Source organism: Bos javanicus, chromosome 10 (assembly GCF_032452875.1).
Source record: "Bos javanicus breed banteng chromosome 10, ARS-OSU_banteng_1.0, whole genome shotgun sequence".
Lineage (NCBI taxonomy): Eukaryota > Metazoa > Chordata > Mammalia > Artiodactyla > Bovidae > Bos > Bos javanicus.
Genome location: NC_083877.1, coordinates 75964478 through 75982976, shown reverse-complemented (window position 1 = coordinate 75982976; position 18499 = coordinate 75964478). Strand labels below are relative to the sequence as shown.

At 40.3% G+C, this 18499-nt stretch overlaps 1 protein-coding gene across 1 annotated transcript in view; it reads left to right on the top strand.

Moving 5' to 3' along the window:
* Positions 1-18499, top strand: part of ESR2 (estrogen receptor 2) — a 92836-nt gene that overhangs the window by 14490 nt on the left and 59847 nt on the right. Inside the window, exons 3-4 of the mRNA XM_061429103.1 lie at positions 1265-1437; positions 8748-8864. Coding sequence (XP_061285087.1) covers positions 1265-1437; positions 8748-8864 — 290 coding nt within the window. The remainder of the gene's footprint in view (positions 1-1264; positions 1438-8747; positions 8865-18499) is intronic.

Sequence of the window (18499 nt, the reverse complement as noted above, 5' to 3'; positions counted from 1 at the left end):
GAAGTGAAATCACAGCTTAGTGTTCACGACAAATTATGTCCAAGATAAAAGTAACCATTGGTATTACAGCTTGATGAAATGCTAGACAGGTGAAAAGATAAACTTTGCTACAAATTTTTAAACAGTGAACTAAATAACATTTTATAAAGATTGACAGGAATCTAAATGTGGACTTTAGTTGAACATTCTTAAACTCTAAGTGCAAGGTAACATGATGGATTATTCGCATTCAATTTGTTATACATACACACACGTATATATTTTGTGCTAGGTGGCTTGTGGGGTCTTACTTCCCCAACCAGGGATTGAACTCGGATAGTTTTAATGATAATCATGGCTACGGAGGGCAGAGGTAGTACAGGGAGAAGCATGAGGGGGCATAACTTTACACAACAACCCAAGCACTAAGTTATAGCATATTTGACATTGAAATTTATTACCTTTGAATATCATAAAACTTTGAGAAAGCCATATTACACACTAATTTTATTTTTCTTCTTTTTTAAAGAAGTTTTTGATGGGTAAAAGAGAATATGAAAAATGTAGATAACGTTTTAAAAATAATGTCTTCTCATTCAACTTTTAAAGGAAGAAATATCTTATTTCTGAGGAAAAGTTCTAATCAGAGTTCTGTGAATATTTGGGTACAGTAAACCTCAGCATATTAAATTTATAAATCAATCATACCTCTGCCATGTCCTTTCCAAAGGAAATATGCTGTAGCAAAATTAGGAACTAGCCCAGTGTGTTCTTGGTGTCTGCAGGTGCTCCCTTGTGGGTTCTCCCTTCCTCTGTGGTAAGCCCTGGCCCTCTCTCCACCCTGCATTGAACACCTGCTTTCTTCAGAGCCTTCTCAAGGGACAGGCATGTGTTTATGCTCTCCCCCTCTCCCCTTCTCTTCTCCTTTGCTCTCCCCTTTTCCCCACTGTTCCCACCCAGACTTGATGTGGTCACTGATTATAGAGATGTACACCCTGATGGCTACAGCTAGTTCTCCATGGTAACCAGTGTTCATTTGCACTACGTGGATGGGTGTAAACTCACCTATCCACTTTCAGACGCCAGCGATCCCGACAAGGCGACTCTTAATAGATCTGATATCAGTAACAAAGGTTTTGCTTGATCAGATCTCTTGGAATATATTTGTTATGAAGCCTGGAGGGCAAAGAGATACATGAGGCAATGTTCATGCTGTTCCTTTTTCTAGAAAGGGCTTGTTTTACCATCAATGTTCTTTTACAGTGAATGTTCTCTTTGCCCCTAGGGAGACATTGAAAAGGAAGGCTAGTGGGAGCAGTTGTGCCAGCCCTGCTACTAGTCCAAGTTCAAAGAGGGATGCCCACTTCTGTGCTGTCTGCAGTGATTATGCGTCGGGATATCACTATGGAGTCTGGTCGTGTGAAGGATGTAAGGCCTTTTTTAAAAGAAGTATTCAAGGTACAAGAGTGTTGTTAGCTGCTTTTTTTGTTTTCCACTTTGCTTTTAAACAATTTTGCAGATGACCTGGCAGAAATTTCACCTTTGTTTGCCCTGCGTGGTACACAGAGTACTTGATGAGTGTTTCAGAGGATCATGTGTCTTTGGAGGTGGGGGGAATTGTTTCAAGTATAGAGTACTTTATCTTTCACACAGATCTGTACCCCAAAACCCAAATGGATCTTGTACCACCATCACCTGTTGCTATCTTCCTAGGAGAGAACATCTTATGACCTTTGTGAAGGTTGGAAAAAATGTGTGCCCATTAGGAACTGCGAAGATTGTTTCTTCCTTTGACTTGTGTTTAATATCTAGCATACGTAACAGTTGAGATGGTGGGCTGGCTCCTGAGGAAGAGAGAATATATTTTATGCAGTCAGTAGCTCAACTAGTGGAACCTCCTTCACAATCCCATTTTCTGGTCTGAGTTTAGACTGTTTCCCTACCCTTCTCCAAATTTCTGTTAGGCTGGCTTTTTGTTTCTGTCATTTTGTTAAATCATCTCTTTAATCAATTTCAGATTGTACGCACCTGGTTTCAAGGCCAGTCAGCCCCTTGCCACACGTTTCCTTGCTAGTCCTAATTTGCTGCAGGCACTTTCTTGCTTGCTTGTGCTCTCAGCCGTCTCTCTACCCCCATAACCCCTCCCTTGTCAGCCCTCCTTCCAGGCAGTGGCCTGTGTTCCCATCTCAGAGCTCCCTTCCCTTTTCTGCCAAAGCCTTGTTCTTAACCGGTTAAGGAAAGCTACCTTAAAGCAAGGCATAGTGTGCAAGTGGTGGACAGCAATTTATTGAGGTAATTCACCCAATGAAACTCTAGATTGACAGCATTTTACCTCAAGCAGAGAAGCTGATGTAATCTAGAGGGAGATGAGGGGTGGAATGTTACTAGATAAGGAATCACCTTCCTCTGAGTCCCTGGGAAATTCACCCTTCATAGATGAGCACCTCGGAGAAGGCGATGGCACCCCACTCCAGTACTCTTGCCTGGAAAATCCCATGGCCGGAGGAGCCTGGTAGGCTGCAGTCCATGGGGTCGCGAAGAGTCGAACACGACTGAGCGACTTCACTTTCACTTTTCACTTTCATGCATTGGAGAAGGCAGTGGAAACCCATTCCAGTGTTCTTGCCTGGAGAATCCCAGGGACGGGGGAGTCTGGTGGGCTGCCGTCTATGCGGTTGCACAGAGTCAGACACGACTGAAGTGACTTAGCAGCAGCAGCAGCAGCAGCAGCAGATTGGCACCTGTTTGTCCTCAACCCTCCATTTAGTAGCTCTGTGACTTGATGTCCTGGCCTGGTTTCCTCATCTGTGAAATGGAGGTAGTTATTCAAAAACTGAAATGTGAACATATTTGTAAAATGTAGTTATGTGAAATGTAGTTATGTGAAAAATATTTGGTCAATTATAAACACTGCAAGAGTAGAACTACTTGCAAATTCAAGTTATTCTAATTTTTCTTTTAACTTTTTTGTTTTCAAATGTCGGCGTCTTTTCTTTCTGCCTGTGTTGTTTCTCTTCTAATCCTAACCTCATTTAAACCCATCTCCTCTAAAATCTTCATAGTTAGGTGGATGAGGGCCTCTGCCATTTCCAAGCTCCTTTGCTTGTCAAAAGGAAAAACAACACAAATAAAGGAAGCTGATGTCATCAAATATTATCAAAACGTAAATCATGTTTGGCTATTTTTTTCTTTTATATACACAGAACTTTTCTGCATTTAACATTTTCAGTGCTTAAATTTTTTTTGGTTATCATTGTACTAGTAGATTATCAGGTCAGGTCCAGTTTCTTGTGATATATGATCAGAACAATTTAGATTTTCTGAAATTCAGAACCAAACTCTTGATATGATGACAATTCTCTACTTTGTTGAAGTTCTAGAATTTTATATTCTAAAGGAAGTTTTGATCCAAAAAACACTAACTACATCCTTAAAAGAAAGAATTTTTCTTATTTGCTCCTTGGGAAAAATCTCTGTATGGACTATATTTCATGAACCCTGAGACTGCAGCTGATAACAATAAGTTTACTGCGCTTTCCCCACATCATTCCTTCCTAATGCATCAGCAAAGGAGCTGTTAGGAAAGGGAGAAGGAAGGTCATATCCTAAAAGTGCAGATGGTAATGTTAGTGCTCTTACAATTGCTGAATGCCTAATTGATTATTTCTTTAGACTCTGCCTATTTTTGGTACCCTCTGGTATAAATGCATTGCAGTAACTCAAAACAACTACTCAATTTTTTTGGTATGTCGAATGGAATGAGAATCAAATATATTTTCATAAATTGAAAAAGAATAAAACAGATTCTTTTGGGCTTCCCTGGTGGCTCAGCTGGTAAGGAATCCGCCTGTAATATGGGAGACCTGGGTTCGATCCCTGAGTTGGGTAGATCCCCTGGAGAAGGGAACAGCCACCCGTACCTGTATTCTGGCCTGGAGAATTCCGTGGACTGTACAGTACATGGGGTCACAAAGAGTCAGACACGACTGAGCAACTTTCACTTCACTTCACTTTGTTTTATTAAATAAATCCATTTTCACTGATTTAAAAAATATAGGACCTTTTTTTTTTGTTTGAGATACAATTTACATACAACAAAATTCCTCTATTTTAATTTTATAGTTTTTTTTTTGGTCTTTTTGCAAAGCCATGAGGCATGTGGGATCCTAGTTCCCCACCAGAAATTGAACCCATGCTTCCTGCAGTGGAAGAGTGGAGTCTTAACCACTGGGCCACCAGGGAAGCCACAAATTTTACAGTTTTATGAATTTTGAAAATATATGTAGTCATGTAACCAACACTGTAATTAAGATACGGAACATTGCTATAACCTCAAAATATTCCTTCATGCCTATTGCAGCCAATTTCACCCAAGCTTCCCAGGCTCTGTTGACCCTTGATCTATTTTCTATCCTTACAATTTTGCCTTTTCTAGAATGTCATATAATTGCATCTTAAAGTTTGTAACCATTTGCGTATGGCTTCTTTCACTTATGATGCTTTTAAGATTTATCTGTGTTGTTGGATGTATTAGTAGTTCATTCCATTTTTTTTTTTACTAATATTCCAGTAAGTGTACCCCATTTTGTTTATTTGTTCTTTTTTTTGGTCACATTGCAAGGTTTGTGGGATCTTAGTTCTCTGATCAGGGATAGAACTCTGGGAGGGAAGTGTGGAGTCCTAACCACTGAACCACCAGGGAATTACATGTTTATTTGTTCATTTGAATTGTTTCTAGTTCTATGCTATTTTGAATAAAACTGCTGTGAACATTTATGCATATCTCTCTGTTTAGACATTTTTTTTTGTTTCTTTTGGGTAAATACTTATGAGTAAAATTGCTACTTGTATGATAAGCTCCGTATGTGGCGCTAGGGGTAAAGAATCTGTCTACCGATGCAGGAAACGTAAGAGATGTGAGTTTGATCCCTGCGTCAGGAAGATCCCCTGGAGGAGGGATTGGCAGCCCACTCCAGAATTCTTGCCTGGAGAATCGATGGACGAGAATCCTGGTGAGCTACAGTCCGTGGGGTCGCAAAGAGTCAGATATGGGTAGCCTTTCCCTTCTCCAGGGGATCTTCCACCCAGGGATCGAACTCAGGTATTCTGCATTGCAGGCACATTCTTTACTGTCTGAGCAACAAAGGAAGCCCACACATTCATATGCATTCATTTCTTCAACAAACTATAATTGAGTACTTTGTATGGATTCAGTTCAGTCACCCAGTCATGTCTGACTCTTTGTGACCCCATGGACTGCAGCAAGCCAGGCCTCCCTGTAAAGCTTTATATCTTAAAGAATTAGCTTCATGATTTGCCTTGAATTTTGCTTTGCATCTTTCTTAGTTCTGTTCATATAGAGTAGTATGCTTCTCAGACTCTTGCACAGAGCAATAAAACCATTTTAATATGTGCAGTGTTTGCTGCAGTTCAAGGAGGACTTTTTTCTTTTTGCCAGAAATGAAGTGAATTACTATCACCTTCTTGCACACGGCATTCTCTAGGCTATTGTCTTCATATTATTGTGTTTTCCAATCCTTTTTTAAAAAATTAAAATGCTTTTTTACAACAAACTCTGAGACCAACCTCTCAGTTGAGTTCAGTCGCTCAGTTGTGTCCGACTCTTTGTGACCCCATGAACCGCAGCACGCCAGATCTCCCTGTCCATCACCAACTCCCGGAGTCCACCCAAACCCATATCCATTGAGTCAGTGATGCCATCCAACCATATTATCCTCTGTTGTCCCCTTCTCCTCCTGCCTCCAATCTTTCCCAGCATCAGGGTCTTTTTCAGTGAGTCAGCTCTTCACATCAGGTGGCCAAAGTATAGGAGTTTCAGCTTCAACATCAGTCCTTCCAATGAACACCCAGAACTGATCTCCTTTAGGATGGACTGGTTGGATCTCCTTGCAATCCAAGGGACTCTCAAGAGTCTTCTGCAACACCACAGTTCAAAAGCATCAATTCTTTGGCACTTAGCCTTTTTCACATTCCAACTCTCACATCCATACATGACCACTGGAAAAACCATAGCCTTGACTAGATGGACCTTTGTTGACAAAGTAATGTCTCTACTTTTCAGTATGCTGTCTAGGTTGGTCATAACTTTCCTTCCAAGGAGTAAGCGTCTTTTAATTTCATGGCTGCAGTCACCATCTGCAGTGATTTTGAAGCCCAGAAAAATAAAGTCTGACACTGTTTCCACTGTTTCCCCATCTATTTCCCATGAAGTGATGGGACCAGATGCCATGATCTTTGTTTTCTGAATGTTGAGCTTTAAGCCAACTTTTTCACTCTCCTCTTTCACTTCATCAGGAGGCTTTATAGTTCCTCTTCACTTTCTGCCATAAGGGTGGTGTCATCTGCATATCTTAGGTTATTGATATTTTTCCCAGCAATCTTGATTCCAGCTTGTGCTTCCTCCAGTCCAGCGTTTCTCATGATGTACTCTACATATAAGTTAAATAAGCAGGGTGACAATATACAGCCTTGACGTACTTATTTTCCTATTTGGAACCAGTCTGTTGTTCCATGTCCAGTTCTAACTGTTGCTTCCTGACCTGCATACAGGTTTCTCAAGAGGTAGGTCAGGTGGTCTGGTATTCCCATCTCCTTCAGAATTTTCCACAGTTTATTGTGATCCACACAGTCAAAGGCTTTGGAATAGTCAATAAAGCAGAAATAGATGTTTTTCTGGAACTCTCTTGCTTTTTCCATAATCCATGGATGTTGGCAATTTGATCTCTGGTTCCTCTGCCTTTTCTAGGGCCTGGGGCAGCTCTTCTCGGCTGTGCGTGTGCGCCATTGCAGCTACTGTGACCAACCTCTAGTTGTTCTTTAAATGCTTATTGTTGTAAACCTCATTATAAAATCAGTGAGAATAACATCATGTACAGTTCTTTGAGGCTTTAGAAGATATGTAAAAGATTACTCCTGCTATGGGAAGTACTGTGGGATTACATTTACCTTCAAACTATAAAGCATTATATTCGAAACTACAATAGAAAGTCTCTGATTAGAAATATATTTTGGTTTTTAAAATTTATTTTTGAATATAAGTGAGGATAAAACCAATAACAAGATAATTATCTGTCCCTTAAAATTTTTTATGGTGGTGGTGGTTTAGTTGCAAGTCATGTCTGACTGTTGGGACCCCATGGACTGTAGCCCGCCAGGCTCCTCTTTCCATGGGAATTTCCAGGCAAGAATACTGGAGTGGATTGCCATTTCCTTCTCCAGAGGATCTTCCTGACCCAGAAATTGAACCTGGGTCTCCTGTTTTGCAGGCAGATTCTTTACTGACTGAGCTATGAGGGAATTGCCATAAACATAAACATAAAACATAAATAAAAATGTTTTATATATATATAATGTATCTATTATAAGTGACTGTGTTAGTTAGGTTACATTATATGGCAAATGGTGATGGGATCGCCTCTTGTGGTTATGTGAGACTCCATCATAGCAGCCTGGGGAGAGAAGTGGAGTCAGAGATGCACTCCTCCTACCCTGGAGGAAAGCAGACATCCTGTTGTCAAGTGCTTCTGGGCAAGTGCCTCTAGGAGCTAGGAGCAGTGTCCAGACTATAACTAGCAAGAAAATGGGGACCTCAGTCCTACAACTGCAAGGAATTAATTCTATCAATAACCTGAATGAGCTTGGAAGAGGACCCTGAACCTCAGATGAGGCCACAGCCCTGTCAACACGTTGGTTGAAGCTTTGTTGGGACCCTGAGTAAATTTTCCTTGAACTGTCTACTCATGGGAACTATGAGATAATAAATTTGTTTTATTTTAAGCTTTTAAAGGAATTTATTATGCACAATGAAAAAGCAGTAACTTTAAGATTATTGAACTGAGCTTAAGTGTTTTCATTTGTAAAATCGGGATCATAGCTCTTTATAGGGAAGTTATATGAGTAAATGAGGTGCTCATGGAAAGAACCTGGAAATCAGTAGGAGGTCAGAAATGTTGATGGGTCAGGCTAAGAAGACATTGCTTCCTGTACACGGCCAGGATGGAGGGGCACTTGAGAGAGTGGTTTTTGCATCTCTCAGGTGCCTTTGCTGGTACCTAAGCCAACTCAGGGCATGGCTGGCAAGTCACAAACAACTGAAGTTCAACTTATGTTTTGTTGAACACATGTTACTGGAATCTGGAGTCTACCTGAAAGGAGAGAGGATTATAAAATTTCATTATGTTTCAATCATGGAACTATGTCTTTTTGAAGAGGTCTTTAAAATCTGGTGATTATCAAGTGGTACTTCTTTTTTTCCTTGTTTAGTTTGCTGATTTTTTATATTCTCTTATTGACCAGTTTAGTTCTCTTAGCTATGAATTCCCACTAAAAAGTCATGTTAAATCCCAAAGAAAAATGTATGCAAAAGAGTACAAGGAGTTTAGTTTGCTGACCTGACACCAAGTACTACTCTTGAGGAATTTTGTGACTTTGACCAAATCAGTTTCAGGTGATTGTCTCACTTTCCATGTCCAAAGAAGAGTATTTCTAAGTGTATCTCTTGAGAATTCTAAAAACATTCAGAGAATAGTCTACTGGTCAAGATGTAGGATATCAAAATATTCCTAAATTTCTTTTACTCACTAATGAGGCACTGATGAGGTTACACTTGGTTTTTATACCTGTTCCTGTAGCTAGAAGCTGTTTTCCTATTTCTCAGCTGCGTGGCTTTAGCTGTGTTGTTGACCAGAAAAGAGAATTATCCAAAATATTGTAACAATAAACTTCCTTTTTTTTTTGCTCTGTTGTAGGACATAATGATTATATTTGTCCAGCTACAAATCAGTGTACCATAGATAAGAACCGACGTAAAAGCTGTCAGGCCTGTCGACTTCGGAAGTGCTATGAGGTTGGAATGGTGAAGTGTGGTGAGTGTTCCCGTCCCCTTCTGTGGTATGTGGGACATGCTGAGAGCCAGGTCAAACTGGGGACAGTTTGAGGACCTGAAGACATGGAGTCTGGGTGAGAGGAGATTTAGGGCGCGGTAATTATCTTCAAGTGTTTGCATGCTGTCGCATGGCAGGGGCATTGACTTATTCTCTGTAACTGTGGAAGACAGAGCTGGGGTGAACAGAAACAAGTTGTAGAAGGCAGATTTGGGCCCAGCATAAGGAAGAACTTTCTACAGGTCAAATGGTCTGACACCGGAATAGGCTGCTGCATGAATTAGAGAACTCTAGCCACTGAAGTGCTCAGATGGGCTGGATCACCATCTGCCTGAGGCCTTGAAAAGTCCCAGGATGAAGTTCTGGTACATGTTAACAGTTAAAGCTGGGACAAGAAGGTAGACTACATTGTGGGTTACTGGGATGACTCACGCCTGTCACTCCATTAACTTTCTAGAACTGGAAAAAATATATATGCAGGAGTCAGAAACATGATAGACCTATGGAAAGCATATAGAGCATGAATTTTGTTCTAAGATGGTATGTGTGCATATATATGTGTATACACACATGTATACATGCATGAACAGACAAAGGGAAATGGGAACACTAGTGTAACAACTGACAATGATGCTTACAATCTGCCTCCTCCAGCCAGCTAACTCAATTCATGTGTCCGTACACATTTGCTTGTTTGTATGCACTCATGTCAACTCTGCCTAAACTTTTCTTATTCTTCTGCCAGCCAGTTTGGTGTAGCAGTAGTTTGGTGTAATTTCTCTCTTTGTAACTATTTGAAAATATATTTTTTTAATTCCTCTCTTTTCTGATAATCTCTTAGTAGCTCTGCCCTCAAACATTCTTTGTCCCTTCCTCTAGTTCAGAATTACAGCAGAGGTTCTTTTAATTAGTTCTCTGGCTTCCTAAAATCACTGATGTTCTCCATTTCCTCTGTAAAACATCCTGCCAATGATCTCCCAGTGGGTATTGGTTACTTTCATAAATGCCACTTTAGTTATATCCTTATCAGTAACCACTAACTTCTTCCCAACCTGTTTCTACTTATTGTAATTGTTAAGTTATATAATTTAAAATTTATGCAAACATATGAAATATGAGTAGGAAAAGATAGTTGTTCTGTGAAAGCTTTGAGTAAAATGTGAAGGACTAACAGCTGTTGGGTTAGGTATGGGTAAGATTGCCAAAACCTTTGACTGTGTGGATCACAATAAACCATGGAAAATTCTGAAAGAGATGGGAATACCAGACCACCTGACCTGCCTCTTGAGAAACCTATATACAGATCAGGAAGCAACAGTTAGAACTGGACATGGAACAACAGACTGGTTCCAAATAGGAAAAGGAGTACGTCAAGGCTGTATATTGTCAGCCTGCTTATTTAACTTATATGCAGAGTACATCATGAGAAACGCTGGGCTGGAAGAAGCACAAGCTGGAATCAAGATTGCCGGGAGAAATATCAATAACCTCAGATATGCAGATGACACCACTCTTACGGCAGAAAGTGAAGAGGAACTAAAAAGCCTCTTGATGAAAGTGAAAGAGGAGAGTGAAAAAGTTGGCTTAAAGCTCAACATTCAGAAAACGAAGATCATGGCATCTGGTCCCATCACTTCATGGGAAATAGATGGGGAAACAGTGGAAACAGTGTCAGACTATTTTCCTGGGCTCCAAAATCACTGCAGATGGTGACTTCAGCCATGTAACTAAAAGACGCTTACTCCTTGGAAGGAAAGTTATGACCAACCTAGATAGCATACTGAAAAGCAGAGACATTACTTTGCCAACAAAGGACCGTCTAGTCAAGGCTATAGTTTTACCAGTGGTTATGTATGGATATGCGGAGAAGGCAATGGCACCCCACTCCAGTACTCTTGCCTGGAAAATCCCATGGATTCCAGTCCTTGGGGTCGCTGAGGGTCGGACACAACTGAGCAACTTCACTTTCACTTTTCACTTTCATGCATTGGAGAAGGAAATGGCAACCCACTCCAGTGTTCTTGCCTGGAGAATCCCAGGGACGGGGGAGCCTGGTGGGCTGCTGTCTATGGGGTCGCACAGAGTCGGACACGACTGAAGTGATTCAGCAGCAGCAGCATGTATGGATATGAGAGTTGGACTGTGAAGAGAGCTGAACACTGAAGAATTGATGCTTTTGAAGTGTGGTGTTGGAGAAGACTCTTGAGAGTCCCTTGGACTGCAAGGAGATCCAACCAGTCCATTCTAAAGATCAGTCCTGGGTGTTTATTGGAAGGACTGATGTTGAAGCTGAAACTCCAGTACTTTGGCCATCTCATGCGAAGAGTTGACTCATTGGAAAAGACCCTGATGCTGGGAGGGATTGGGGGCAGGAGGAGAAGGGAGGACGACAGAGGATGAGATGGCTGGATGGCATCACCTACTCGATAGACATGAGTTTGAGTGAACTCTGGGAGTTGGTGATGGACAGGGAGGCCTGCTGTGCTGCGCTTCATGGGGTGGCAAAGAGTCAGACACAACTGAGCAACTAAACTGGAACTGGATGGGTAAGATTAGGGCAAAATCATCATAAACCTAGAAAGAGTCTGCATTCAGAGTGCTTTATGAGTCTCTAAGTTCTTGCTCTGTTTTAAGAAAGCTGAAACTGAAAATCTAGAGACAGCGTAACTTGTGACTTAAATTGGCAGAAGTGTTTAAAGAGAAATCCCTTGGCCTTCTAACTAAAGACTGCAAATAAATATATAATGTTTTAAGTAAAACAGTATTTTAAATTGCATATTTTAAATAAATGATTTCTAATATGATCTTAGGAAAAGGATGTTTTCAATGTGCTAGGATCTGTTAGTGGCTGTGGTTCTCTTGGTTTGGGACTGGGGCAGTAGCACATCCACTCCACCTGTAGGGGGCAGTATATGTGGTGAGAGGAACAGGAGGACTGAATCCCTGCATAGATGAAATCTCATTTTTTTGGTCTTATCAGTTCAGTTCAGTTCAGTCGCTCAGTGTCCGACCCTTTGCAACCCCATGAATCACAGCACGCCAGGCCTCCCTGTCCATCACCAACTCCCAGAGTTCACTCAGACTCACGTCCATCGAGTCGGTGATGCCATCCAGCCATCTCATCCTCTGTCATCCCCTGCTCCTCCTGCCCCCAATCCCTCCCAGCATCAGAGTCTTTTCCAATGAGTCAACTCTTTGCATGAGGTGGCCAAAGTACTGGAGTTTCAGCTTTAGCATCAGTCCTTCCAAAGAAATCCCAGGGCTGATCTCCTTCAGAATGGACTGGTTGGATCTCCTTGCAGTCCAAGGGACTCTCAAGAGTCTTCTGCAACACCATAGTTCAAAAGCATCAATTCTTCGGCACTCAGCTTTCTTCACAGTCCAATTCTCACATCCATACATGACCACTGGAAAAACCATAGCCTTGACTAGACGGACCTTTGTTGGCAAAGTAATGTCTCTGCTTTTGAATACGCTATCTAGGTTGGTCATAACTTTTCTTCCAAAGAGTAAGCGTCTTTTAATTTCGTGGCTGCAGTCACTATCTGTAGTGATTTTGGAGCCCAGAAAAATAAAGTCTGACGCTGTTTCCACTGTTTCCCCATCTATTTCCCATGAAGTGATGGGACCCGATGCCATGATCTTTGTTTTCTGAATGTTGAGCTTTAAGCCAACTTTTTCACTCTCCTCTTTCACCTTCATCAAGAGGCTTTTTAGTTCCTCTTCACTTTCTGCCATAAGGGTGGTGTCATCTGCATATCTGAAGTTTTTGATATTTCTCCCGGCAATCTTGATTCCAGCTTGTGTTTCTTCCAGCCCAGCGTTTCTCATGATGTACTCTGCATGTAAGTGAAATAAGCAGGGTAACAATAGACAGCCTTGACGTACTCCTTTTCCTATTTGGAACCAGTCTGTTGTTCCATATCCAGTTCTAACTGTTGCTTCCTGACCTGCATACAAATTTCTCAAGAGGCAGGTCAGGTGGTCTGGTATTCCCATCTCTCTCAGAATTTTCCACAGTTTATTGTGATCCACACAAAGGCTTTGGCATAGTCAATAAAGCAGAAATAGATGTTTTTCTGGAACTCTCTTGCTTTTTCCATGATCCAGCAGATGTTGGCAATTTGGTCTCTGGTTCCTCTGCCTTTTCTAAAACCAGCTTGAACGTCTGGAAGTTCACAGTTCACATATTGCTGAAGCCTGGCTTGGAGAATTTTGAGCATTACTTTACTAGCGTGTGAGATGAGTGCAATTGTGCGGTAGTTTGAGCATTCTTTGGCATTGCCTTTCTTTGTGTTTGAAATGAAAACTGACCTTTTCCAGTCCTGTGGCCACTGCTGAGTTTCCAAATTTGCTGGCATATTGAGTGCAGCACTTTCACAGCATCATCTTTCAGGATGTGAAATAGCTCAACTGGAATTCCCTCACCTCCACTAGCTTTGTTCGTAGTGATGGTTTCTAAGGCCCACTTGACTTCACATTCCAGGATATCTGGCTCTAGGTCAGTGATCATACCATCGTGATTATCTGGGTCGTGAAGATCTTTTTTGTACAGTTCTTCTGTGTATTCTTGCCACCTCTTCTTAATATCTTCTGCTTCTGCTAGGTCCATACCATTTCTGTTCTTTATCGAGCCCATCTTTGAGTGAAATGTTCCCTTGGTATCTCTAATTCTCTCGAAGAGATCTCTAGTCTTTGTCTCATCACTTCTTGCTACCTGTGACAGTGCTTAAATGACCTAACCTTTCTGGCCCTTGTTTTCCTTATCTCTGAAGCAGAGATATCTGCTTCACTGAGTTTTGTGAGGAATAAAGACCTAGCACAGTTTGTGGCGTTGAATATTACTTTCCCGTCCTTTTTCTCATTCTCTCGTTGAAAAACACATCTAAGTTGGGAGCACCAGAGTTCAGGGATATACCTAAAATTTTCCTGGAAAAGGTCACTGAATTTGACCAAAAAGTCACCGGATAGAGCTAAGAAAAAGATTTGCATTACCTTTGGAGATTACAGAAGAAATGAGATGGGTTGATGTGCAAACAGATGGGTATTTTGGCCCTTTACTGACCATGAGGAAAGACCATTAGGAGTGAATTTCATTAGCTGTGGCTTTTCTCCTTTTCCAGCCCTCTTGTCTGCCCTCCTGAGAAAATCCTTCATCTAGATTCTTCCTTCTATCTAATCTCAGAGGATTAGGGTTTCTCCCTGTATTCTAGATCCTCCTGCATAATTCCACTTCCTCCTTTCATTCAGAAATCCTTTCCCTTCAGTCAGCACCTTTTTCTGCTTCATTTCCAATCTTGTCCTTTCCGCTGAAGCATTAATAAGGTTGTTTAAATGGTAGAAGGATACCCACCCAGGCTAGCTTCAGAGGAAAAGCTTCATTATAAGAATACACTGCAATGCAAGCAGCCACCAAACTGATCTGAATAACTGTATATCTGATCTGTAGCCTTCTGTTGGGACAACAGCTCAGCATCTTTTGATGCCATCTCTTTATTTGCCTGCTGTATAGATACTTGAAAGTGATTTGTTGGGGAGGTGATATAAAATAGTAGCTAAAAGCACCAGCTCCGGATTCAGACCACTGATTGGGTTTTGGTCCTGCTTCTGCTATTTTCTAGCTTTTCTACCTTGAGCAAGTCACTTGAGCTGTTGTGCCTGGATCCTCCCCTGTATGTTGAAGATAGTAATACCACGTGTCCTCTCAGGCAGTTGTCAGAAAGGGATAAGCTATGTACAGTAATATACAAAGCCTGGCACATAGAAGCTTCCAGTCTATGATAGCTGCTGTGATCATCATTTACCATTGTTGTTGTTGTCAGCTTGTTTTTGCTGGGACACTTTCTAATACGGAGCGCTCCTATTTGGTAGTTTCTCATTAAGCTCACTCAGGCACACTGAGTGACTCTGCCTAGATTACAGTGTCAAAGCCATAACCCTGGGAATGTCCTTGGTACAGAAATGTGAGTTCTTTGTCAGTGGCTTTATTTTTTGACCTTCTCAATTTCATTTTATTCTGGTTTATAGAATACAACTTGATTTACCTTAGGAGCTCTATCGATAGATTCTAAGGGCTTTATTTTATTGATCCTAACTTAGAACAGGGTCTAGTACATGGAACTTTGTTGGGGAAATTTGGTCAAATAAATTTGAATGTTGGGATTCAAAACCTTTCACTTTGTATGGAGTCTGTTTTGTAAACTCCTTATCCTCATGTTCTCCACAGAAGAGAAATGTGTGATTAGAAAGATACTCTCTTAAGCAATACATTTTATCCCATTTTACCCTGAAAGTATAGTTTATCTTTAATAATAATTATAAATATATAATATTATATGTAAATAATAATAGTTCTCTATGTGATTACTAATAAAATAAATTACATTCTAGGCTTTTAATTCTTTTCTTATTTTGTTCGATTCAGTTATCCCTAGATGAATAGAGCCCTTCTTTCTACTGTAATTAGCCAAGGATAAGAGAAATTCAGATAAATTTTCTTGGAAGTAAATAAATTTGCTCATACCGCCTAACTCATATTTCCCTTTATAAATGTGGACAATTGAATTTAGTGAACAAAGGCAATGGTGGGAGTATAGAAAGTAGGCATTCTGATTTTAAGTTTTAGATTTTTTTTTTTAGGGAAAATTTATATAAATGTTGTGCCCATGCTAATGACATCCTGATTTGTGTCTTTTTAAATTCCATTTTACATTTTTTACATTTATATATTTTACATTTATCAATGGATATTTAGAAATATTTTGCCTATATATATAGGGCTTCGGGAATTATATTTTTGTTACTGACTTCTATTTTTATTTTATTGTGGTCAGAGAATATGATCTATATAATAACAGTTTTAGTTAAAGTTGACCTAGTATGTAATAATTTTTTCAAATTGTTTTGATGTATATGAGTTTAGAATTGTTTATCTTTCTTTTATAATCTACTTACGAGACCTTAATAATGATTTTTGTCTTAAAGTTTGTCTGATATTGACAGTAACTCCAATTTATTTGGTTAACTTTTGCCAAATCTTTTTCTGCTCTTGTACTTCCAGTTTCTCTGTGTTAGATGTATCCCTTAATAACCAGCCTATGTTGTTGTTGTTGTTCAGTTGCTCAGTCGTGTCCGACTCTTTGCAACCCCATGGACTGCAGCATGCCAGGCTTCCCTGTTCTTCACCATCTGCCAGAGCTTGCTCAAACTCATGTCCATGAGTCACTGATGCCATCCAACCATCTCATTCTCTATCATCCCCTTCTCCTCCTGCCTTCAATCTTTCCCAGCATCAGGGTGTTTCTAATGAGTTGGCTCTTGACATCAGGTGGCCAAAGTATTGGAGCTTCAGCATCAGTCCTTCCAATGAATATTCAGGACTGATTTCCTTTAGGATTGACTGGTTTCATCTCCTTGCAGTCCAACGGACTTTCAAGAGTCTTTTCCAACACCACAATTCAAAAGCATCAATTCTTTGGCACTCAGCTTTCTTTATGGTCCAACTCTTACATCCATACATGACTACTGGAAAAACCATAGCTTTGACTAGATGGACCTTTGTTGGCAAAGTAATGACTCTGCTTTTTAATATGCTGTCTAGGTTGGTCATAACTTTTCTTCCAAGGAGTAAGTGTCTTTTAATTTCATGGCGCAATCACCATCTGCAGTGATTTTGGAGACCAAGAAAATAAAGTCTCTCACTGTTTCCATTGTTTCCTCATCTATTTGCCATGATGTGGTGAGACCAGTTGCCATGGTCTTAGTTTTTTGAATGTTGAGTTTTAAGACAACTTTTTCACTCTCCTCTTTCACTTCATCAAGAGGCTCTTTAGTTCCTCTTCGCTTTCTGCCATAAGGGTGGTGTCATCTGCATATCTGAGGTTATTGATATTTCTCCTGGCAATCTTGATTCCAGCTTGTGCTTCTTCCAGCCCAGCGTTTCTCATGATGTACTCTGCGTATAAGTTAAATAAGCAGGGTGACAATATACAGCCTTGATGTACACCTTTCCCAGTTTGAAACCAGTCCGTTGTTCCATATCCAGTTCTAACTATTGCTTCTTGACCTGCATACAGATTTCTCAGGAGACAGGTAAGGTGGTCTGGTATTCCTATCTCTTGAAGAATTTTCCACAGTTTGTTGTGATCCACACAGTCAAAGTCTTTAGCATAGTCAATGAAGCAGAAGTAGATGTTTTTCTGGAATTCTCTTGCTTTTTCTATGACACAACGGATGTTGGCAATTTGATCTCTGGCTCCTCTGCCTTTTCTAAATCCAGCTTGAACATCTGGAAGTTCTCAGTTCACATAGTGTTGAAGCCTAGTTTGGGGAATTTTGAGCATTATGTCTAGATTAAAAAAAAATATCTAATCTCAAATTTTTTCAGTTAACTTATTATTTGAAATAAACTTATTTGTGTAAGTATGTAAAAAAAGAATACACAGACACATATACATACATGCAGAAAAACTTTAAGGATGTATTATAAAAATGTATTATTTATAGTCAGTTCCTACTTTTCCCTATCTTCTGCTTGAAGAAAATTCCTTATTTCATGGTTTGGACACTGAAGTCTGTTAGTACTCTTTTTTGTGTGTGTGTGTGTGCTTTTTTTTTTTTTTTTGTAATTTTATTTTATTTTTAAACTTTACATAATTGTATTAGTTTTGCCAAATATCAAAATGAATCCGCCACAGGTATACATGTGTTTCCCATCCTGAATCCTCCTCCCTCCTCCCTCCCCATACCATCCCTCTGGGTCATCCCAGTGCACTAGCCCCAAGCATCTAGTATCGTGCATCGAACCTGGACTGGCAACTCGTTTCTTACATGATATTTTACATGTTTCAATGTCATTCTCCCAAATCTTCCCACCCTCTCCCTCTCCCACAGAGTCCATAAGACTGTTCTATACATCAGTGTCTCTTTTGCTGTCTCGTACACCGGTTATTGTTACCATCTTTCTAAATTCCATATATACGCGTTAGTATACTGTATTGATGTTTTTCCTTCTGGCTTACTTCACTCTGTATAATAGGCTCCAGTTTCATCCACCTCATTAGAACTGATTCAAATGTATTCTTTTTAATGGCTGAGTAATACTCCATTGTGTGTATGTACCACAGCTTTCTTATCCATTCATCTGCTGATGGACATCTAGGTTGCTTCCATGTCCTGGCTATTATAAACAGTGCTGCGATGAACATTGGGGTACATGTGTCTCTTTCCCTTCTGGTTTCCTCAGTGTGTATGCCCAGCAGTGGGATTGCTGGATCATAAGGCAGTTCTATTTCCAGTTTTTTAAGGAATCTCCACACTGTTCTCCATAGTGGCTGTACTAGTTTGCATTCCCACCAACAGTGTAGGAGGGTTCCCTTTTCTCCACACCCTCTCCAGCATTTATTATTTGTAGACTTTTGGATCGCAGCCATTCTGACTGGTGTGAAATGGTACCTCATAGTGGTTTTGATTTGCATTTCTCTGATAATGAGTGATGTTGAGCATCTTTTCATGTGTTTGTTAGCCATCTGTATGTCTTCTTTGGAGAAATGTCTATTTAGTTCTTTGGCCTATTTTTTGATTGGGTCATTTATTTTTCTGGAGTTGAGCTGTAGGAG